General features: G+C 40.1%; 1 protein-coding gene across 6 annotated transcripts in view; it reads right to left on the bottom strand.

Moving 5' to 3' along the window:
* mgat5 (alpha-1,6-mannosylglycoprotein 6-beta-N-acetylglucosaminyltransferase) overlaps window positions 1–24802 on the bottom strand; it is a 168733-nt gene that overhangs the window by 120066 nt on the left and 23865 nt on the right. For all 6 annotated transcript variants that reach the window (XM_072579655.1, XM_072579653.1, XM_072579658.1 and 3 more), the window contains exon 2: window positions 5674–6082. In XM_072579655.1, coding sequence (XP_072435756.1) covers window positions 5674–5914 — 241 coding nt within the window. In that variant the 5' untranslated portion in view covers window positions 5915–6082. The remainder of the gene's footprint in view (window positions 1–5673; window positions 6083–24802) is intronic.

Genomic DNA, 24802 nt, shown 5'->3' with positions numbered 1-24802 from the left:
CCTCCCCAGGAGGAAACACCATTTCCACATCCACTTTAAGAAGAAGATTTTGTACACTTCAATGAAGCCACTCCTCTCAACTCAGCCTGCTCAATCTACCTTCATTTGACAACACACTCATTCCAGCTATCAATTCAGTTAAAGCTCCTCTCAACGCCTCTAATGCATTTATGTTTCCTTAAAAAGATTAAAACTACTTTTGAAACAGTCTCACCAGTACCCTGCATAAAATTAAAGATGTTATGCTTCTTTTATATTCAACTCCACTCCTAATATAGTATCCCAATATCTTAATTATTTGCTGCACTTGTGTACTAACTTGGTGAATCATTCACTAGTACACCTGATCCCTCTACACCTTGGAATTCTGCACTTATTTCACCCTTTAAAAACTACTCCGCACTTTTTATTCTTATTGCCAAAATGAACAGCTTCACATCTTCCTACTTTATATACACATCTGCTCATTCACTCAACTGGTTTACAACCTCATGTTTGTTTTCCCCTCACAAGGCATCTTAGCTATCTTGGTGTCATCTAGAAGCTTATTTACCATTACTTCACTTCCCTCATCTAAGACACTGATCGCATTGCAAAATGCAGAGACCTCTGGAGCAGACCCTGATGTGACTCCACTCTATCATATTCTGTCAAGCAAGAAAAAAAAAGCAAACAGTTACAGACAGTATTTTCTGCAAGCCAGGTTGCTAACCTTGTATTTTAAAATAATAAAGTTATTGTTTTAGACGACTCCTGTTGGAGGGATTGTATGAAAAAATACAAAATGGTCAAGAGCAGCTTTTGAAAATTAAATTCAAATATCATTCCAGGGTGAAGCACTGGTCCCCAAAGGCTGCCATTGTACCAGTGGACACCACAGACACCAGAGTACAGACATAACCATGGAAAAGTGCAGATGTGTGCTACAACCTTGTCATGGCCAACTACCTGAACCTTTCCTTGTTCCTGGCCACATTGGCCAGGCATTAGGGCAGGCCTATGGGGTTGCCCTCCAATCTGTCCAACCCGCTCTGAAAAGTTTGCCTATTACTTCGGAGCGTGACCTGAAGAGCAACCATAAGTTAAACGTACTTCTGTCAAATTTAACAGGGACTGCAAACAAAACCAACCAAAATAAACAAAATATCATTTCATTCACAGAAGTGATGTGCCTTGACAACAAGTGAATCTGCTCAAATTTTTGTGGCATTGGACTGCCACATACACTGTTGCTCCTTATAAAAGGGCCCTCCACAAGGGATCTTGCAGCCGGAATGTAAAATGCTAGTGAGGCATAGCCAGGTGGAAAACAGAATAAAAAGGAGCGTGCAGCAGCAGTCCCTGCAGGAAACTGCCATTTTAAAAAAAAAAGGCATGAAGGAATTTCTTGGAGATGGCTCAAATTATTGGCTGCATAATCGCAAGGAATGTTTGGTATTCAGGGCCACTCAAGGTCTGGACAGACGGGTCAGCTCATCCAGAAGCTTGCTGCTTGTTTGAGGCACCTCAATCTCTTGTGCATTTGTGGCCCGAGTACCATAGTAAGGAGGTTCTAGATGGTTCAAGCCTTACATTGGCCATTTACTAACACCCTATTGGTCCATCCAACACATCCAAGTCTAATCACCCCAGCATCCTGAACACTTCCACAAGCAAGCTAAAATGCCACTAGTGAAGGTACAAGTTCTTGAGCATCAGCTCCATTACAACAGCTGGCATCTTTATATGGAGTGCACTCCAGCAAGAACTGACCATGCCCCAAAGTTTGATCAAGTCAAATTAAAATGAGAAATTCCTGGAAGGCGGCCTGAAGACATATCCACTCCATAAACTAAAACTACGTTGGAATGATTGCCATGCATCTGGTGGAAGAAAATGTGTCAGAGTGCACGACTTTGGAGATGGCAAAATAAAATGTACAAAATATTGCAGAATCTAAAAAAGGTGAAAAGTCACTATCTGGGGGTGCAGAGGTTCACCAACACCTGACTACCCTAACCAAGTGGGAAATTCAATATCCAGTTTGGTTGTCCCAGAAAAATTGAGTCGATTTTCTTCGGTTAGGTTTGGTGACAAACTCCAGTGGAAGGACCAAAGGGGCCAGCTGGTACTGCAGCGTAGCAGCATTCCGCTGGTTTATGATCATTCAACCCTGCAAGACAATACTTGGAGCAGTTCTGTCCAGCATTCTACATGAGTAGTCACCTTGATTGCCAACTCTTGTCAATTTACTGTCAGATTCCTCAGCAGACAAAGCTGGATAGCTGGTTAGAGGAATGAGTAGTTCTCTGCCTGGACTTCAATGGCAGGGTCAATTTTCTACAGACCAACCTGTAGTTAAAAATTTATTCCAGTTGATCCCTATGAATGCAGCTGCAGAGTAGACCTCCTGGCACACACATCCTCCTCAGGGTTCACGAACATGAATAGCACACCCTTAGCATAAGCCGAAAGAATCACCTCCACACCCAGCCAGCGCAGAGTCAGAATCTTATAACCACTTCTGCAAGGGGAGCTAAAATTGGAAGAAAAGGCCTCCTTCCCTCTTAACTCCTTAAGGATGCCTTGGAAGGAATCTTGGTACCATTGCTTCACATTCCTGTCAATTGCTGGAGTTGGTTTTAATCTCCACAATGTCAAAGCAAAGCACAAGAAATCCCAACTGTTCAATGCTTTCTGAACTCTCAATGACTAAGCTTCTGCTAAAAAAAAAATTCTGGAGTTCCACTATGGGGACAAGGGGACACAACTGGGAGCACATGGGCACCCAACATCTCATGTGCCCAGTGCTCATAACAGACAAGCCTCTACAGAGGTCACTGTTGCCAAACTTCGATCATCCTATGCAGAGTGCAGGGGATGGTCCTGGGTCATGAAGACAATCTTATAACCACCATAATTTGTTGTTATCTCCTTCTGCATAAACACTTTATTTAATTGAATACATTCTAAAATTCAAGTACAGGACATCTGCAGACTCCTCTTCAAGAAGTAACATGCATTCTATTTTACTGCTCAGAGTTTAGGAGTTGGAACTTCATGTTGCTGTTCCACAAGGCCACTTTTGGAGTACTGTGTACAGATCCTTCCTATTGTAGGGCGACTAGATATCATTAAATTGGAGAGGGTGAAGTAAAGATGTACAAGATGTGATAAGGACTGGTGGGCTTGAGTTATGAGAGGCTGGATAAGCTGGGACTTCTTCACTGGAGCATTATAAGTAGAGGGGTGAGCTTACAGAGGTTTATAAAGGTCATGAGGGTCATAGAGAAGGGGAACAACCAGTCTCTTTAGGGTTGAGTGTTCAAAACTAGAGGGCATAATTTTAAAAGGAGATTTTAAAAAGGGACCAGAGAGGCAACATTTTTCATACAAAGGGCGGTTTGCACATGCAATGAACTGCCAGAGGAAGTGATAGACACCGGTACAGTTACAACATTTAAAAGACTTTTGTACAAGCACATGAATGATAAAGGGTAAGTGGAAAAGCAACAAATGGGACAAGTTTAGTTTGAGAAACTTTGGTCAGCTGATTCGTACCGAAATGTTTGTTCCTGTGTGTATGACTAGAAGTCAATAAATTGGTTAAATAATTTGTTTCACAATCTTCCTGATTACTGAGGAAATTACTCAACTATAAAAACTTTCCTCCTAACAGATTTTAACACCTTCCTCATTACAGATATCAATCTAATTGGCAATAATTTCCTTTTCTACTACCTGCTTCCCTTGGTCAATTAAAAGTTTACATATACACACCTTGTGTCTCATGGAACCTTTCCAGACTCCAGCAAGCTTTAGAGAGTTCTAATGCATCTACTACCTGATTGGCACATTTCAAAATTCTGGGAGGAAATCCATCAAGGCTTACAAATTTAACATCCCACAACTCCAACAGTTCACGTATAATCAATAGGGAAGTAGTACTAAATTTTAACAAATTCTTCTCCTTCTTCCACCTTCTGATTTTCAGCTATTACTGGAATTTTTATATTCTCTATAAAAGGAGGAAGTGAAATACTTGCTTATTTAATCTGCTTCTTGCTCATCTGCTATTAACTCCTCAATGTCTATCTAGAAGATCAACATTAAAATTTACTCAGCATTTAAAATACTTGTAGAAATTTACTGTTCCTCTTTTCCAAAGAAATTCTAGTTGCTGATTTCTTGAATCACAAAGTTGTCTCTACTGGACTTCAAAAATAAAAATAAAGGAGAGATAGCTATATCTGCTAAAAATGAAACAGAACTGCATTGGATATGGACAAAGGAGCTAAACTCCAGAAAAAGGAGAGAGTGAGGAGTGTGACTGCTCTTTGAGTCAAAGCAAAATTGGTCTAAATTTAGTATCAAGGAGCAAAATTCTTGTCATTGGAAATCAAAGAAAACTCTCTACTAGTTGAAGAAATAGTATGAAAAAGGTAGTGGTTGGTTGTGATGGTTGGAGATCATTTATCTGAATTTCATAATATTGTTGCAAGAGTTATTCAGGGCTTGGCAGCTTCAATTGCTTCAGTGGCTATCCTTTCGTTATAACAAGGTCAGAAGTGTGGATGTTCACCAATTATTGCACATTACTTCAGAACGATTTGTTATTCCTCAGATACTGAAGAAGCCAGTTTCCATATGCAGCAAGGCCTAGTTTGGGTACTAAATGGCAAGTAACAGTCATGTCACAAGTGCAAGGCAACTACCACCTTCAACAATATTTAATGAATTATCGCCTCTTGACATTTAATGGTGATATCAATTGAATTCCCCAAAAATCAATATGCGGTGTGGGGGGGGTAGTAAATGTTGGTATTATTGATCTGAAACTAAATAGGGCCAGCCATATAAATACTGTCACTATAAATGCAGGGCAAGGACTAGGAATTGAGGTGAGAGTGAGTAACACCTCCAGATGCGCTAAAGCCTTTCCACTATCTACAAAAAAAAGTGATAAAATACTCTGCCCTTGCCAGAATGGCTGTGGCTCCAACAGCACACGAAGCTTGAAACCATTAAACAAAAGACAACCTGCTTTATAAAGTGCTTAAACATGCAATTCCAAAAACATTGCACAGTGACAATGCATATCACATACAAGTTGCACTGTAGCAATCTTGCAAGGATCCTCTGACAGTAACTACCTGCATTTCTAAACACCTAGAGGATCAAAAACAGAAGACACATAAAAGCTAGGAAATGCTAGCTTCCAGTCAGGTGTCTCAGCATCCGGACTTTGAACTCTGCTCCCACTCCTTCTATAATCAACGTGTAGCATGATAGCTGTACATGCACCAGGCTCAAAGCAGTGGCTTACCAACATATTTAGGGAAATTAGGGAGGGGTGTATAAATTAACTTAGCTTGTGACATGGATATCTTAGGAAAAAACAAAAAAAAATGTTTCCTTTGTTAAAGTTAATACTATATCATAATTGCATTCTAGTTAACTCAAGTTGGCTGAAAGAACCCAAAGATGGTGTAATATCACTGGAGTGGCATTCCTAACATTAACTATAGCACAAATTACTTGATCAATGGGTTGAATCCATGCCTTATATAAAAGGCTAATATTTACCCAATTAGATTCTATTAAGATCAGTTAAAACTGAAAGAGTTAAAATCAATACTAAAAATTCATATAAATGTAACAATATTTTAGAAACTATTAAGATAAGTAACTTGCCATATGCCGTCATCGTGCCAACATAGGGCCCATCTGCGACATTTTGGTTTTCTTCTGCTAATGCTTTGATGTATCGTTTACTTAGGTCCAGAATCTGCTCCCGAAGCATTGTACTGCTTTCATGTTGTGTCCGTTGTTGGATGGTGAAGTGCAGTAACATCATTCCCCATATGAATCCAAACGTTACCAAAAAAAATCCTAGCTTTTGTGAAGATAACTTCCATAGATGAAAGGACGCCATTATTTTCAGCAGTGAAGTTATTCCAGAGTGAAATATGCATAAATAAAGTACATGATCTTATTGGTTATGAACCCAGATTAGGCTGCTGTTCATATGTGTGAAGTTCTTCTTTTAGGAAAATCATCTTCAGTCAAGGAGTTCAGATTCATTTACACTGCCATAACCAGCCTAGGGCAAAGAAAAAAAAAGTTCACAAAATATTTTTGTGCATTGAAAATGCCACCCATTTTAGAGGCAGGAACATCTAAAAAAGATTTTCCTTAACAGAAATCAGATTCATCCACTTGTAATTTTAAAAAGTTTGCATTAGTTACAAGAGGTCACCAGAGTAACAATAATTAGGCAACAATGGTCTGCAAAGAAATTTAAGTAACTTTAGAAATTAGTAACATTTGATAATTAAACCCAAATTTAGCTTCCCTTAGTTTGGTGTTTTCCCCCCTTTCTCTTGCTAAGTTGGCTTGAAATTTTTAAATTTTTTTTGTAAAAGTTCCCAACTGCTAATGTTATTGCAATTCCTAAACCTTCAAAAAAAAGTTCTCTCGGGATATACTCAATTTGTATTTGTAAAGTGCTGCATAATTTGTTCACACTATTCAAAATGCAAGATCTGCTTTCACATTGCAAATAAATCTACTCTATAAACAAAGCAAACTTGGCAAGCAGAATAAAATTGAGCAAATCACAAATTACTACCTCCTTTCCATTTGAACATAGTGTTCACTACATTGTTCTACGGGTGGCTTGGAATCACAAGGAGTCATGGATTATGCATGTTCTGTACTGTTAAATTCTGATCACGAATTAATAAGTTACTAATTTCATTGTTAATTGCTGGTGTCCACAAATTTAGCACACCTGTTATACTGAGATTTGCTGGTGACGAACACAGACAGAACACAGACAGAACACAGACAGAACACAGACAGAACACAGACAGAACACAGACAGAACACAGACAGAACACAGACAGAACACAGACAGAACACAGACAGAACACAGACAGAACACAGACAGAACACAGACAGAACACAGACAGAACACAGACAGAACACAGACAGAACACAGACAGAACACAGACAGAACACAGACAGAACACAGACAGAACACAGACAGAACACAGACAGAACACAGACAGAACACCTCACTCAGTTCACTTAATTTTGTATAATTTCCCACACTTTAGATTCTACTTAGTACATTTAATATAGTACATGTGAAGACTACACTTAAGTCAACTTCATTTTTCACATGAAGTAACTACACTGCTGTCTTTTACATATTGTGACGTTCAAATTGTTTCAAGCATTAAGAATACAGAATACTTTCACATTCATAACTATTCGTTTCTTAGGTCTAAACAGCACAAATGAACCATTAAATGAACACATAAGAGCAACGGAATTTCATACATGTTCTTCAAGCCTACTCTGATCAGAAAATCTTGGCTGGTTATTGGCCTGAGTGCCACCCTACTACCTGTGGACTATTAGGGACCAAAAATCTCTAAGCTTAAATTTATTAAGCAATAAAATATGCACAATTTACCAGGGAACAGCATTTCAAAGATTCACAAGAATTTCAAGAAAGCAATTTCTCATCTTCAATATCAAATGATTGACCCTTTATTTGTATGTACATATTGTAGATTCACCACTGTTGTTTACCTCCATCCTTATCTGGTCTGGCCTATATCAGACTCCAGATACATAGACATGTGGTTGTCGAATTGTGACTTTCTAGGCCATTACAGTAACAAGGGAAATAAGGGATAGGCAACAAATCTTTTTGCCAACAATGGCCAAGAGCCCATGAAAAACCTCCCAAGATTGCCTTTCCAACTGCTTGCTGCAGCTGCATGCTTATTTCACGTGTTCCTTGTGCAAATCCAACCAAGATCCTCAGAGTGCCAAACGCTCACACGTCTTTTAAAAAAAAGTGTTTTATTCTTAATACCAGCTGAATAACCTTTTCTCCATATCATATTCCATCTGCCATCTTGTTATCCTACTTAATTTGCATACATCTTTTTGCAGTCTCAAGTTAACTTTATCAGCAAATTTAGTTAAGTTACTCAGTTCTCAAGTCATTAACATGCAATAGCCAATACCCTTTCATCAATCCTTGCAGTATTCTGCTGATCACGGCCTAAAAATGTTAAAGTGTCCAAGGCATCTCCATGGTTTGCTTCCTGTGCGTCAGCTAATCCTCCATCCATTTTTACAACTCGAACTCTCACGTTGCATATTAACCTTTTGGGTATCACCTCAAAATGCCTTTTGAAAATTCAAGCATACAGCAGCCACTTGTGGTGCAGTGGATAATCCCCATCTCTGAAAAAAGGCAGCCTGTGTTAAAGTCCCATCTGCGACAGAAACATTTCGTCATATGTCTGGACACAACAGCTCCTTGCTCCCCTTTGTCAATCTTAACATTTGAACTTCAAACAAAAAATTGCTCATGAATTTGTCAAAATGATTTCACTTGGGCAAAAGCACAGACTTATCTGGTAATACCACATTTTCTAAACACAAAGTAAAAAGTGAGTCAAGTGCTTTCCCTAATGACGATGCCAACCTAAGACTTGGAGTGCATCATTTTATCTTTCTGCCTCCTTTCTTCAATAGCAGAGTTCTATTAATTTCAAAATCAGATGGACTGCTAAGGAAGTTTGGAAAATCATGGCCAATATATCTATGATTTCTGCAGCTATCTACTTTAGAATCTTAGGATGTAGATAAATCAAAGCTTGGAGATTTGCCAGATTTTAGCCCCTCAAGTATTTCTTCTGATATTAACTAATGCAAGTTTTCATTCTTCAGAACACCCTATATTTCTGGCTTGTTACTTTCCTCTCCTACAATGAAAACTGATGAAATATTTTCACTATGCCCCAGCCATATTCACATAAGAACACCTCTTGCATCTGCCTCTGAGACTAATGAAAAATTTAACTAACTTTTTAAAAGCTCTTGCAAACTGATGCTCATATGTTACTCTTTCCCTCAAAAAAAAGGTCAGGGTCGGGAGGCAAGGAGGTATAGGGTTATGTCACTATATTTCCATTGCCAGGCTAATGCTCTGGGGACACAGGTTAAAATTCTGATCACAGCAACTGGTAGAATTTGAACTCAAATTTATGAAGCCAGAATCATTAAGCTGTAACACACAACTAATAATTAATTCATGTGAAAATGTTTCTAGTTTATTAATGTTCTTTAGGGAAAGAAGTCTACCATATTCACTTAGTCTGGTCAACATGCATGACTCCACACTCCAGCAACAGGACTGATGTTTAACTGCCCTCAAATGGTTCATCAAGCCAACTAGCTTGATGGCAGTTAGGGATGAACAACAAATACATGTGCTTGTCAATTCAAGAAATAATAAAGTTTTTTTAAAAATCAACTTTAGTAGTTATTTACATGGGTTTCTAAATCACTTTGAACCTTGAAGCTTACTGCTACTCTGTCTCCAAGTTTAACATGACAAGCTGCTTCTTTTAATCTGCATTCTTAATACAAATATTCACTGAAAATATAGTTAAACTTCCTGAAATGCACTCAAAATTTAAACTATAGTCACATCCAGCTCAGCAATTGTTTTTCCTGTCCAGGAGCAGCAGGAGACACAGCAGAGTGCATTGTTTGGTTTTAATTAGTTGATATAGAGCTAAGCCTACAATGGCAGGGGACCTCAGACCCATGGCATGTGCCTCTTGCTTGATACAGGAGCTCAGGAAAGTGGCTGACTTTCCTGACTCTAGGAAAGGCAAGATTTGTTATCCGTGGATGATAGGAGAAATTGTACAACTAGCCAAGAGGAGAGGGAAGCATACAAAGGTTCCAGGTAACTAAGAACAGAATGGGCCCTGGAGGAATATTGGAAGAGTAGGACCAGTCTTAAATAAGAAATCAAGCGGGCTAAAAGGGGTCATGAAATAGCTTTAGCAAGCAGAATTAAAGGAGAATCCCAAAGCATTTTATTCTTATATAAAAAGCAAGAGGGTAACTAAAGAAAGGATTGGTCAACTAAAGGATCATGAAGGAAGGCTGTGTCAAACCTGAGAAAATGGATGAGATTCTGAATGATTACTTTACAACAGCATTCACTGAGGAGAGGGACATGATGAACCTTGAGATTAGAGATAGAAGTTTGATTAGTCTGGATCACGTTGACATAAGTAGGGAAGATGTGTTGGGTAGGCTAGACATTAAGGTGGACAAATCTCCAGGACTGGATGGGATCTATCAGAGGTTGTTGAGGGAGGCGAGAGAAGAAATAGCTGGGGTTCTAACAGATATCTTTGTGGCATCCTTAAGTACAGGTGAGGCGTCAGAGGACTGAAAAAGATTGCTCATGTTGTCCCCCTGTACAGGAAGGGTAGTAAGGATATTCCAGGTAACTACAGACCAGTGAGCCTGATGTCAGTGGTGGGCAAATTGCTGGAGAAGATACTCAGGGATGGGATGTATTTATATTTAAAAAAGAATGTGCTTATCAGTGATAGACAACATGGTTTTGTGCGGGGAAGATCATGCCTTACCAATTTAATAGAGTTCTTTGAGGAAGTGACCAAGTTGTTAGATGAAGGAAGGGCTGTTGATGTCATATACATGTACTTTAGTAAGGTGTTTGATAAGGTTCCCCATGGTAAACTTAGAGAAAGTGAAGTCATATGGTGTGGAGGATGTTCAAGCTGGGTGGACAAAGAACTGGTTCAGCAATAGGAGACAGTAGTAGTTGAAGGGAGTTTCTCAAAATGGAGAAAGATGACCAGTGGTGTCCCGCAGGGATCAGTGCTGGGGCCCTGTTGTTTATGTATATCACAAATGATCTGGAAGAGGGCACTGTTGGTATGATCAGCAAGTTTGCAGATAACACAGTTATCTGGAGTAGCAGAAAGCATAAGGGTCTGTCAAAGAATACAGGAGAATATAAATAGACTGGAGAGTTGGATGGAAAAGTGGAAGATGGAGCTCAATCCAGACAAATGTGAGGTGATGCATTTAGGCAAATCTAATTCTAAAACGAATTATACAGTAAAAGGAACAGCCTTGGGAAAAGTTGATGGGCAGAGAGATTTGGGAGTGCAGGTCCATTGTACCCTGAAGGTTGCTGTACAGGTGGATAGAGCAGTCAAGAAGCATATAGTATGCTTGCCTTCATTGGATGGAGTATCAAGTATAAGAACTGGCAAGTCATGATAAAATTGTACAATATATTGGTTCAGCCGCATTTAGATTACTGTGTATAGTCCTGGTCACCACATTACCAAAAGGACGTGGATGTTTAGGAAAGGGTGCAGAGAAGGTTTACGAGGATGTTGCTTGGCATGGAAGGTGCGAGCTATGAAGAGAAGTTGGAGTAGGTTAGGTTTGTTTTCATTAGAAAAAAAGATGATTGGCGGGGGACCTGATTAAGATTTACAAAATCACGAAGGGTATAGACAGGGTAGAGAGAGATAAGCTTTCTCCCCCCGCTAGAGTGAAGGAGTCAATAACGAGGAGGTCAAGCTTTTGAGGTAAGAGGTGAAAAGTTTAAAGGGGAATACACAGGACAAGTACTTTATAGAGGGTTGAGGGTGTCTGGAACGCATTGCCAGCAGAGGTGGTAGAGGCAGGCACGGTAGATTCATTTAAGAAGCATCTGGACAGATGCATGAGTAGATGAGGAGCAGAGAAATACAGATGCTTAGGAATTGGGCAACACAGATTTAGACAGTAGATTTGGATTGGCTCAGGCTTGCAGGGCCGAAGGGCCTGTTCCTGGGCTGTAAATTTTCTTTGTGATTAAATGCTGAACTTTTGTTTCAAATTTGTAAACTGCCTTGAACAAAAGCAACTGTAAGTACTCATTTCAATATTGCTTTTTAGAGAGGATAATGTTTCTAAACATTGTGTGGACAAAGGAGGGAAAATTGTCATGAAAGGAGGATTGAAAACATAAAAGAAATACTTTAAACAGCTTTTGAAAACAAGAAGAAAGACTAAAATGATTTTTAAAAGGCAGACCCAGAGAACATCCATCAAATTGATTGCTGAAATGTCATTTTCCCATATACCACACCAGTTCAAGACAAAAAAAAGTTAGCTAAAGCTATTCTCAAATACTCACATGACATTTTCTACAGGCCTAAATCATGTGAGATCAGGAGTAACTGCTATGGACTCCTCCCACAATGACAGCTGAAAACTTAAAGCATTGCTTATCTGGCCAATGACATGAAGAACTAAGGATGAATTCAGAAGTCAAGACTTTTGAGTTTAGCTGGGAGAAATAGACAGCTGAAATCTGATTTTAAAAGAAAGTCACAGTGAAAGCAAAGGTTTACTGCAGACTAACTTCAGGATGTCGCAGAGGATGCAGAATGTTCTCATGGGGGAAAGAGGTGCCAGCAAGAGATCATTGTCCACACTGGAACCAACGATATAGGAAGGGAAAAGATTGAGATTCTGAAGGGAGATTACAGACAGTTAGGCAGAAATTTAAAAAGAGGACGTCCTCAAGGGTAGTAATATCTGGATTACTCCCAGTGCTACGAGCTAAGTGAGGACAGGAATAGGAGGAGAGCAGATGAATGCACGGCTGAGGAGCTGGATCCACATTTTTTGGATAAGTGGAATCTCTTTTGGGTAGAAGTGACCTGTACAAGAAGGACAGATTGCACCTAAATTGGAAGGGAATAATATACTGGGAAATTTGCTAGAGCTGCTCGGGAGGATTTAAACTAGTGGGGTGGAACCCAGGGAGATAGATAGTGAGGAAAGAGATCAATCTGAGACTAGTACAATCTGGGACAGGGACAGGGACAAAAAAATTCAAGGTGCATTTATTTCAATGCAAGGGGCCTAATAGGGAAGGCAGATGAACTCAGGGCATGGTTAGGAACATGGGACTGGGATATCATAGCAATTACAGACACATGGTTCAGGGATGGGCAGAACTGGCAGCTTAAATGTTCCAGGATACAAATGGTACAGGAAGGATAGAAAAGGGAGACAAGAGAGGAAGGGGTGTGGCATTTTTGATAGGGGATAGCATTGAGGGAGGATATTGCCAGAAATACATCCAAGGAGTTATTTGGGTTGAACTGAGAAATAAGAAAGGGATGATCACCTTATTGGGACCCCCTAATAGTCAGAGGGAAATTGAGAAACAAACTTGTAAGGAGATCTCAGCTATCTGTAAGAATAATAGGGTGGTTATGGTAGGGGATTTTAAACTTTCCAATCATAGACTGGGACTGCCATAGTGATAAAGGTTTAGATGGAGAGGAATTTGTTAAGTGCATACAAGACAATTTTCTGATTCAGTAGGTGGGTGTACCTATTGGAGAAGGTGCAAAACTTGACCTACTCTTGGGAAATAAGGCAGGGCAGGTGACTGAAGTGTCAGTGGGGGAGCACTTTGGGGCCAGCGACCATAATTCTCTTAGTTTTAAAATAGTGGTAGAAAAGGACAGACCAGATCTAAAAGTTGAAGTTCTAAATTGGAGAAAGGCCAATTTTGACGGTATTAGGCAAGAACTTTCAAAAGCTGATTGGAGGGAGATGTTCGCAGGTAAAAAGGGACGGCTGGATAATGGGAAGCCTTCAGAAATGAGACAACAAGAATCCAGAGAAAGTATATTCCTGTCAGGGTGAAAGGAAAGGCTGGTAGGTATAGGGAATGCTGGATGACTAAAGAAATGGAGGGTTTGGTTAAGAAAAAGAAGGAAGCATAGGTCAGGTATAGACAGGATAGATCAAGTGAATCCTTGGAGGATAAAGGAAATAGGAGTATACTTAAGAGGGAAATCAGGAGGGCAAAAAGGGGATATGAGATAGCTTTGGCAAATAGAATTAAGGAGAATCCAAAGGGTTTTTACAAATATAGGAAGGACAAAAGGGTAACTCGGGAGAGAATAGGGCCCCTCAAAGATCAGCAAGGCAGCCTTTGTGTAGAGCCGCAGAAAATGGAGGAGATACTAAATGAGTATTTTGCACCAGTATTTACTGTGCAAAGGGATATGGAAGATATAGACTGTAGGGAAATAGATGGTGACACCTTGCAAAACGGCCAGATTAGAGGAGGAAGTGCTGGATGTCTTGAAACCGGTAAAAGGTGGATAAATCCCCAGGACCTGATCAGGTGTACCCGAGAACTCTGTGGGAAGTTAGAGAAGTGATTGCTGGGCCTCTTGCTGAGATATTTGTATCATCGATAGTCACAGGTGAGGTGCTGGAAGAGTGTAGGTTGGCAAACATGGTGCCATGGTTTAAGGGCAGCAGTAAGCTCAAGCCAGGGAACTATAGACCGGTGAGCCTGACCTCAGCAGTGGGCAAATTGTTGGAGGGAATCCTGAGAGACAGGGTGTACATGTATTTGGAAAGGCAAGGGCTGATTAGGGATAGTCAACAGGGCTTTGTGCATGGGAAATCATGTCTCACAAACTTGATTAAATTTTTTGAGGTAGCAAAGAGGATTGATGAGGGCAGAGCAGTAGATGTAATCTATATGAACTTCAGCAAGGTGCTTGAGAAGGTTCCTCATGGGAGACTGATTAGCAAGGTTAGATCTCATGGAATACAGGGACAACTAGCCATTTGGATACAGAACTGGCTCAAAAGGTAGAAGACAGAGGGTGGTCACGGTGGAGGGTTGTTTTTCAGACTGGAGGCCTGTGACCAGTGGAGTGCCACAAGGATCGGTGCTGAGTCCTCTACTTTTTGTCATTTACATAAATGATTTGGATGCGAGCATAAGAGATACAGTTAGTAAGTTTGCAGATGACACCAAAATTGGAGGTGTAGTGGACAGCGAAGAGGGTTACCTCAGATTACAACAGGATCTGGACAAGATGGGCCAATGGGCTGAGAAGTAGCAGATGGAGTTTAATTCAGATAAATGTGAGGTGCTGCATTTTGGGAAAGCAAATCTTAGCAGGACTTATACACTTAATGGTAAGGTCCGAGGGAGCGTTGCTGAACAAAGAGACCTTGGAGTTCTTGGACCTTGAAAACAGAGTCGCAGGGAGATAAGATATTGAAGACGGCATTTGGTATGCTTTCCTTTATTGGTCATAGTACGGAGTACAGCAGTTGGGAGGTCATGTTGCGGCTGTACAGGACATTGGTTAGGTCACTGTTGGAATAATGTGTGCAGTTCTGGTCTCCTTCCTATTGGAAAGATGATGTTGTGAAACTTGAAAGGGTTCAGAGAAGATTTAAAAAGATGTTGTCAGGGTTGGAGGATTTGAGCTATAGGGAGAGGCTGAACAGGCTGGGGCTGTTTCCCCTGGAGCGTCAGAGGCTGAGGGGTGACCTTATAGATGTTTACAAAATTATGAGGGGCATGGATTGGATAAATAGACAAAGTCGTTTCCCTGGGGTTGGGGAGTTCAGAATTAGAGGGCATAGGGGTTTGGGGGAAGAGGGGAAAGATGTAAAAGAGACCTAAGGGGCAACTTTTTCCACGCAGAGAGTGGTACATGTATAGATTGAGCTGCTAGAGGAAATGGTAGAGGCTGGTACAATTGCAACATTTAAGAGGCATTTGAATGGATATATGAATAGGAAGGGCTTGGAGGGATATGGGCTGGGTGCTGGCAGGTGGGACTAGATTGGGTTGAGATATCTGGTCGGCATGGATAGGTTGGACCGAAGGGTCTGTTTCCATGCTGAAGGGTCTGTTTCTATGACTCTAAGAGAAAGTTACATTCAGCAAGCTAATCAGAATTGTGTCGTCATCTTGTTAATTTCCATGCCTGCAAGTGTCAGCTGTGACTCAGTTGACAGCACCCTCAGCACTGGGCTAAGTTCAAGTTGCAGTCTAGATCTTCAGAAAGATCATTTCAGTGCAGTGCTGAGTGTGCTGTACTGTCACAGGTGCTATCTTTCAGCTGCAATGAAGATGAAACTAAAATCCCATGTCAGTTTGGGTCGATGAGAGGTCTTGCTTTTGTCCCCCTGCCATGCCACCCCCCCCCCCAAAAAAAAGAGAAATATCTCTAATGCCCTAGTCAATATTTACTAAAAACTGATATCACAAAAACAAAATAAAACTTATCACAGAGTTTAGTGCGCGCCAAATGGACTTGAGTTTCCTACACTACATGGACTACACTTCAAAAGTAGTGTAGTTGGTGGAAGCATTGTTGAAAGGAAACAAGATGAAAATATGAGAGAAAAACAAATCCTACAAATATATAATGAAAGGCAGAGATGAAATAGGCCAAGTCAGAAGGGATTTGTCAGGTTGTACCAGTTTCTGTTAATTTAAAACCCCCTTAGAGAAAAAGCATCAGATGTAAGAGAAACGCAGTGGTGGACTAGCTACAAAAGGACAAGAACAATTGAATGTACTATCTATAAATTTAGCTATGCCACCACAAGGCAAAAGATGCAGGTTTGTTAAAAGCGTGCAGAGTAGATGGATGGATAACCACTTTAAAACATGGAACTGCATCCAATGGGTAAGCACTCAAGCAATGAATGGCTGGATACCAAAGTGAAACAAAAAAAGTGTAGCAATTCCGGATAACAAGAATACAACCCAACTAGATTTGTTTGATCAATCTATACCAGAATTAATTGCAGCACTTGGAAATAATGTAGTAACAGGCTAATCAAACATATCATTTAGTTTTCAAGGTTTGCACATTGGCCGAAGTTAAATTGTGATAACCATACAATACAGTTGCAGCTATAATTTGTATTTATACAGCAAAATTTCAAAAACAAGGACAGTTCACGGGAATATTCTCAGGTAAGTTTTGACACCAAGACACACACAATATTTGGACAGGTAATCAAAAACTTGGTCATGAAGTAGATTTAAGGAGTGCCTTAAAAGGGAAAAGGCATATGGCAATGGAAAGGTTTAAGTGAAACTACTGGAGAAAGTTCTGAAGGACAGAATTAATCTTCACTCAAAGAGGCAAAGTTTGATGAAAAATAGTTTGCATCGACAGACACAGGTCATGTCTAACATTTTGATTGAATTTTGATGGTTAGTGATCAGGTGTGTAGATAAAGGTAGTTTATATGAAAGTAATCAAAACCTTGTGCAAGGTCCCATAGGGCATACTGATAAAGGTAAAGAGCAGGTGGTTTAAAAGGGTTTGGAAGAAATATTGTTTTCAGCCAGATGGTGGTGGGAATCTGGAATGCAGATTCTAGAAGCAGGAAACCTCACAAATCTTCCCTATGTGGCTAGGTGCTTGAAATGTCACACCATTCAAGGCTGTGTGTCAAGTACTGGAAATTGGAATTAACTGCAGACAGGTTCAATGGGCTGAGCAACCACCTCTGTACTGCATGACTGCATTCAAAACTTAGAAACCAGAAATCAGAAAACTCCGTTATCAATTGTAGGACAAAGGGAAATAACAAAAAAAACAGGGAGACATGATCTCAAAGTTAGAGCAGAGTTTAAGAGGTATGACAAATACAGAGATCAGGAATAAGATGAAGAATTTTTGGAGGTGTTGTTAGACCAGACTTTGTACTAGTTCAGAGTCCTCACAAAATGGGTTAAGAGTTAAGAGGTAGGCTGCATTTGCAATCTTCACCACTAGGTGGCATAGTGCCTATATAGGTTGCAGTGTCACAACACAAAAAAGTGACAAAGTTATCAATGCATTTAAATTTGATGTTATACAGTAAACTTCAAAATGCTTCCAATGAAACCAGGTCCAACCAGTCCTACCACCCAGCCACAGAATGACACCATGAAAACTTGGTGAAAGTGAGGACTGCAGATGCTGGAGTTGAGTGTGGTACTAGAATCCGATGAAGGGCTTTTGCCCGAAATATTGATTCGCATGCTGCCTGACTGGCTGTGCTTTTGCAGCACCACACTTGCAACATGAAGACTTAAGTAATCTAGCTAGTTTTATTATTAACATTTTATTTATTCTTGAATTTTGTCCGTTTGTCTTGTGCGTGTTTGGGGATGAAAGCAATATTTACTTTTGCTGTTTAATTTTGCTCTGCTTAAGTTACTTATTATTAATAAATTATTTTGCTTAAGCCAAAAATTCAGTGTCTAGAATTGATTATTCAGAGTTTGAGAATGGTTACTCAAAAGTCTAATTAGAAACCCAGAAGGGAAAGAAAGTGAGGACCGCAGATGCTGGAGATCAGAGCTGAAAATGTGTTGCTGGAAAAGCGCAGCAGGTCAGGCAGCATCCAAGGAACAGGAAAAATCGACGTTTCGGGCATTCCTGAAGAAGGGCTGATGCCCGAAACGTTGATTCTCCTGTTCCTTGGATGCTGCCTGACCTGCTGTGCTTTTCCAGCAACACATTTTCAGCTTAGAAACACAGAAGATCAACTTTCTGGAATTTTAAAAGCTTTAGTTTTACTCCTTTGCAAACAGAGGTAGGCAGGCAGATTTAATCCTGTTTGTCTCTGTATCATAACAATATTCAATGGCATTGCCATCACTCAACCATTCACTATCAACAGGGGGTTACCTTTGACCAGAAACTGAACAGGGCATCCTTACAAAAAAAAGTGACTAAAACAAGTTTATGCAAATTCTGTAGTGAGTAACCCACTTATATGGAGCATTCTAGCTCCTCAAATCTGTTCACCACTGCAAGGTAAAATTCAGAAATGCAATGAAATTCTTTCAGCTTGCCTGAATGACTTCAGCTCCAAAAAAAACACTCCAGCAGTTCAACACCACCCAGGATAAAGCAGCCCATTTGATTCGTACCCCAGCAAACACTTTGAACATTCGTTCTCTCCACAACTGACAATGGCAGCAATGTGTACCATTTATACATTTGGCCTTTAACATGTAGATTACAATTGATTGGTCAGTTGCAGAGTTTCTCACTGCCTGCGAACGTGACCGTTAATCTCATTATCTAACCTTTATACCACTGCTTAACTTCCATTTCTGGAAACTGCAAGATTGTGAAAAGTGCATACTCAATATACTTTGCTGGCTTGTATTGTTTTTCAGTTTGGTTCAGATGGACCATTATTGCAGGAAATGTAAGTTTTTTTTGGTAGCCATGGAAACAAATAAGAAATATCCTAGGAAGTGATGTGTGAAGCCAGTATATTAGTTATAGAAACAGAGGAAGCTATTCAGCATGTGTCCATGCAGACTCTCTGCAACAGTATCCAGCTTGCACTGTTTCTCTGCAGTTTTTCTTCCCCTTTCAGCTGCTTAGCTAATAGGTCAGTGCAGGACCAAAAAAAACACAGGGTTTGCTGCTGCCCTGTATTCAATATTCAAGCAATACAAGCCAACCAAGGGCTCTGGAAACAAATCGAAAACACTTGAAGGCAGTTGCAACATTTTGGATGTTCCAGTAGCAAGGATCCACAGGCCGACTTGCAGCATGACAGTCACAAACTACAAGGTGAAGCAATAATGAGTGACGAACGCAGACCATATTTAAGAAAAACATAACTTCCATGTAGAAAGGGAGCTTCTTTTCACAACTGCTAAGAGTTTTAACCTATGTCACTAAAGAACATAAATAAGTAAAAAGAGAATTTGGAAGGACACTGCAGAGTGATGCATTGTAAATTGAAGGATAATTTTCTCTTGAAAAGCACACTTTAGAGAAAACATGCATGAGCTGAAGGCCCTTTTAAAGGTTCAACAATCTTTTTTCTAAACCAGCAGCAAAAGTCAGGGCCTGCACTGAAGCATCATCTCTCATTTGCCAATTTGTGCAAAAACAAGAAATTATTCAAGAAATAATTAAAGTAATGATTGAGGTCAGTAGTGCTTTATCCAAAGATTTTAAGAACAAAGTAGCAACCTGATCCAGAGCATGTCAACTAGTGCTTTACAGTAGCAAGACAAATGAAATCTTTGTCTGACGATGTCTTTCAGCAACAAAATCTGAGGAAATGCAAATGCTTTTCATTGCAGCTTGATTTTACAAATCCACATGACTGACAGCCTAGCAGATTAGTTTGGTTAGTTCTTTTTCCCCTTAGAGGCATAACTGAAGGAGAACTTTTTTCACAATTTTGCCATTAAAGTGAAGATGTGAGGAAATCTACAACAAATTTAAAAAGTACAAGTTTGAGGAAAACATTCCAAATCAAGAAACTGCTTTCCATCACAACTGATGATATATCAGACACAAGGCTTCTATTGCAATTTGCAGAAATGGTTCTTATTCCCACTCTGGCAGAGTTATGGACTTTCCTCATGTAATCAAAGTTAAGATTGTAAAGCTGATTAGAGTAAGAGCCCTTCACGTAGCGCGTTTAAATTACTCAATGAACTAAGCTAACCCTCCAAACTGATCTGAAGTGGTCAAGTCAAGAGAAGGGCTTACAAAGAGATTCCGATCTGACACCTGAAATGGTAATTTTTCTTAAAAATCAAAAAACATGTGCAGTATGGTGTCAGACAATGTGCAATTACTTGGCTTCAGGCTCCTTAGGAGACAAGACAAAACTGTACAAGCTGAACTTTGAACTGCAGGATAAAGGATAAAAACTTAACACGCAATCAGTGTCACGAATGTATTCAAAATGACATTACGTCTGTGATCCACAATTTCACTTCGACTCTACGGAAGATACTAGAAGAAAATCAAAGACAAAAAATGGTTTCAACCAGAAAAGGTTAGGAGAGGAATTCCACAGACGATTTTCAGGAATCAGATGTGATAGAACAAATTGTCACATTTGTCTCAAATCTACTACTTCAAGTAGATGTCAGTGGGTTAACTATCTTATTCTATGAGGTGTTTGATTTATAAAGCAGGAGAGTTAATATGGAGATAAATAATTTACAAAAACATTGAGCTGAAAGTTAGAGAAAGAGACAGCAATTTATGGGGACACATGAAAAATTACCCATTCCTTTCACCTGTGATTTAAAGTGCTTACTTTGACTCCACATACAAACCAGGAATAAGAGTATGCCATTCTGCCCTTCAAGCTACTCTTCTATTCAACAAGGTCATGGCTGATCAAATTTTAATCTACAGACAGCATTCACCCAAATAAAGACAGTCATGCCCGGTATCAGGCGTGCCTCACAAAATATTTGGTGGACTGTATATGACTAGCAGTCAGATACAATAATTCAAACTTCAAGGTACTGGCAGACAAAATACAGTCACAAGTGTCACACAAACTTGGAAAGTAGAGGACATAATGAATAAATGTTTTTAAAAATTTATGTAGGACTATATTTTGCTTGGTTTGCACATAATTTCAAAAAGTGATCTTGTACTTAAAATGATTGAAGACCACTGACCTACAGATGCAATCAAACAATTCACTAAGACTCATTAAGTAGCAGATTCCACATCTGCAATCTCTAACATTCAGAAGGAAAAGGGAAGCAGATATACAGGAATGTCACCCCTGCAAGTTGTCCTCCAAATCACAAAACATTCTTACTTGAAAATATCTCATCTAATTTATTTGCTGTTGCGCCAAAATAGGAGAACCCTCCCCAACTACACTACGGTTACAGCTCCACTACAACTGAGTGGTTCAAGAAGGTGGCTGAATGCCATCTTCAAGGGCAATGAAGGATGGGCACTGAATGCTGACTTCAGAAACACAAGTGAGTAATTTATTTTAAAGGGGAGAGTTATAACTGGCTTTCATCTAATCTCTCCCTAGTTTCCAATATTTTACCTTGTATACCATTGAACATTTCTCCCAAATTCACAACATCGTCAACATTAAATTTTACCCTTGAGCTTTTTTTTCATACATTCAACTACTTAGTGTTACAGGAACACAGAAACTTGAGTAGGTCATTCAGCCTGTTAATTAATCATTTAATTTGATCATAGCTAATTATCTACCTCAATAGAACTTTTTACAATATCTCCATATTCCTTAATATTTACAGAAATCTATCAATCTTTGTCTTGAACATGCTCAGTGATTGAGCTTTCACAGCTCTCTAGGGTAGGGAATTACAAAACTTCGCATCTTCCGAGTAAAGAAATTCTTCCCCATCTGCTTTTAAAATGGATTACCCTCATGTCCCCTGGCTCTTGAGTCAACAGCTAGGTAAAATAACCTAACATCTATCCTGTTATACTCCATAAGAATTTTATAAGTGTGTCAATTAAATCACCCCCTCATTCTTCAAAACACAGATCCAATTTCCTCACTCTTAAAACAATCCTACCATCCTGGAGCAATCTGGTGAACCTTTGCTGAACTCCCTTAAATAGAAAGTATAGATATTTTCTAATCAACCTGCTCAGATTTGTTATAACACATCTGTGAAGCAGGTGGGAGATGAACCCAGATCTCCTGGATCAGAGGTAGAGAGGGTACCACAGTACAACAGGAGTCAAAGTACAGCATAGAAATAGACCCTTCAGTCCAACTTGTCCATGACTACCAGATAGCTTAAAATTAATCTCGTCCCATTTGCTAGCATTTGGCCCATCTCTCGTTAAACCCTTCCTATTCTTATACCCATCTAGAGGCCATTTAAAATATCATAAATTGTACAAACGCCCACTGCATCTGGCAGCTCATTCCATACACATACCACCTTCTACAGGAAAAAGGTTGCCACTTAGGCCCCTTTGAATATCTTTCCCCTCACCCTAAATCTATGCCCTCTAGTTCTGGACTCCCCCACTCCAGGGAAAATACCATACCTATTTATCCTATCCACACCCCTCATGATTTTACAAACTTCTATAAGATCACTCCTCAGCCCCAACATTCCAGGGAAAACAGCCCCAGCCTATTCAGCCTCTCCCTGTAGCTCAAACCCTCCAACCCTGGCAAAACCCTTGTAAATCTTTTCTGAACCCTTTCAAGTTTCACAACACTCTTCCAACAGGAGGGAGACCAGAACTGCACTCAATATTCCACAAGTAGCCTAACCAATGTCCTGTACAGCCACAACATGAACTCCCAACTCCTATACTCAGTGCTGCAAGGAAAGCATACCAATGTCCTCTCAATGGAAAGTATATCCTCCCATACATAACAAGAGAACAGTATCGTTCACAATACTTGATGTGCATTGAAGTCCACTATAAAATGCCGGAGGAAACAACTCAGAAGCGCTTCACTGGAGGCTCCCAAGCACTGAGGATGTCATCTAGACAGGGGACAAAACGTCTGAAACAAATTTCCAGCTCGCCGAACAGAACCACAACAACGAGCACCCGAGCTACAAATCTTCTCACAAACTTTGAACTTGAAGTGCAACTATATCAAGAATTTTTTTAAACAAACAGAAGACATTTTTATAGTAATCAAATCAACTTCAAACAAATGTCAACATACTGGATACATTCCTAGTGGATTGTATCTGCATGCTAGTTTTTAAGTCACTTAGTAATTCACCATAGTTACCCCATCTGTGTTCTAGTCTATTCACAGCCTGAACACAGCAAGCTAGGCAGCATCAGGTGGAGGAGAAGTCAACATTTCAGGTGTAACTCTTCTTCAGCACTGCGGATGGGTGTAAGGGGAGCTGCAGATAAGGGAGAAGGTGGGTGAGGATTTTGGTTGGGGAGAGGGGCATATTAGAGAGGTAGGGATCGTTCAACACAGGTAGAGGGTATGACCTGGATGGTCAATTGGAGAAATGAATCCGGTTGGTAGTTGGAAGAAAGTGTCAGTCAGAGGAATGGAAAGAGGAGGGAGGGGCTGAAAAGAGAGGTTATTTGAAGTTGGAGAACTCAATGTTGAATCCTCTGGGCTGTGAAAGACTCAAGCCACTCCATCCAGGAATTCCTTAACAGAGACACCAAGGTAGAGGACAACATGGTAATGATTTCCTTCAATGCGAAAGCCCTATTTACATCAATAAACATCACCCTATTCAAAGGAACACTGGCCTCACTGCTAGATGAGCCAAGGACACAAACACCTGACAGCACGAACTCCATCAGCAAGGACAGCATCCTCAAACTAGTAGATCTGTGCCTCACAACTCACTTCACTTTCAACGACAAAATTTATAAACAAATCAATGGGACACCTATGGGATCACTAATATCAAGGTTCTTAGCAAAAGCAGTTATGCAGAGGTTAGAACGAACAGTTTTTTACCACATTCCAGCCCAAGCTTTGGGTCCGCTATGTGGATGACACCTTTGTCATCACGAAACATTAATAAAGTAAGAAACACACAAGCATCCTTACTGGTATAAAGTTCACCAAAGGGAGAGAGAACACCAGACTCCCCTTCCTCGACACAGTAGAATGAAAAGCCAATGGACAACTGGAGATCAGCATCTACAGGAAAGCCACACACGCTGACCAGATAGGATGATTGCTCCTGTAGTTGACTAACACACTGACAAACAGAGCTGCATCAGGACATTACTTAAACAAGCCACAACACACTGCAGCACCCAGGAAGTACAAGTCAAGGAAAAACACCTATACAATATATTCAGGAATAACAGGTACCCAGTAAGCGCAGTCTACCAATTTCTACACAACAGATCGAAACAAGAAGGCAACATGCCCAGAGACTCTAGCCATTCTACCACACATTAAAGACATCTGAGATGACAACCAGACTACTCCAGTCCCTAGGCATCATAGTAGCCTACAAACCTACCACCACACCGACACAGCTGCTGATGAATTTCAAGGACCCTATACCAACAAACAGCAGAACGAATGTGATATACAGAATACCCTGCAAGGGCTGCAAGCAATATTACATTAGACAGATAAGCAGGAAACTAGCCACCAGGATACAGGGCCACCAAAAGACATAACCAACTATCACTAGTATCCATACACACAGATGAAGAGGGACACCAGTTCGACTGGGACAATTCATCCATGTTGGGACAGGCTAAATAAAGACATGCATGGGAATTTCGAGGAGCCTGGCATTCAAATTGGAAAGCCATTAACAAACATCAATTTGGACCCCATTTACCAAACTCTCAGAAAAAGAACT

The sequence above is a fragment of the Chiloscyllium punctatum genome, chromosome 10, assembly GCF_047496795.1.
Source record: "Chiloscyllium punctatum isolate Juve2018m chromosome 10, sChiPun1.3, whole genome shotgun sequence".
In the NCBI taxonomy this organism is placed as follows: domain Eukaryota; kingdom Metazoa; phylum Chordata; class Chondrichthyes; order Orectolobiformes; family Hemiscylliidae; genus Chiloscyllium; species Chiloscyllium punctatum.
This window is presented reverse-complemented; position numbering and strand designations above follow the sequence as displayed.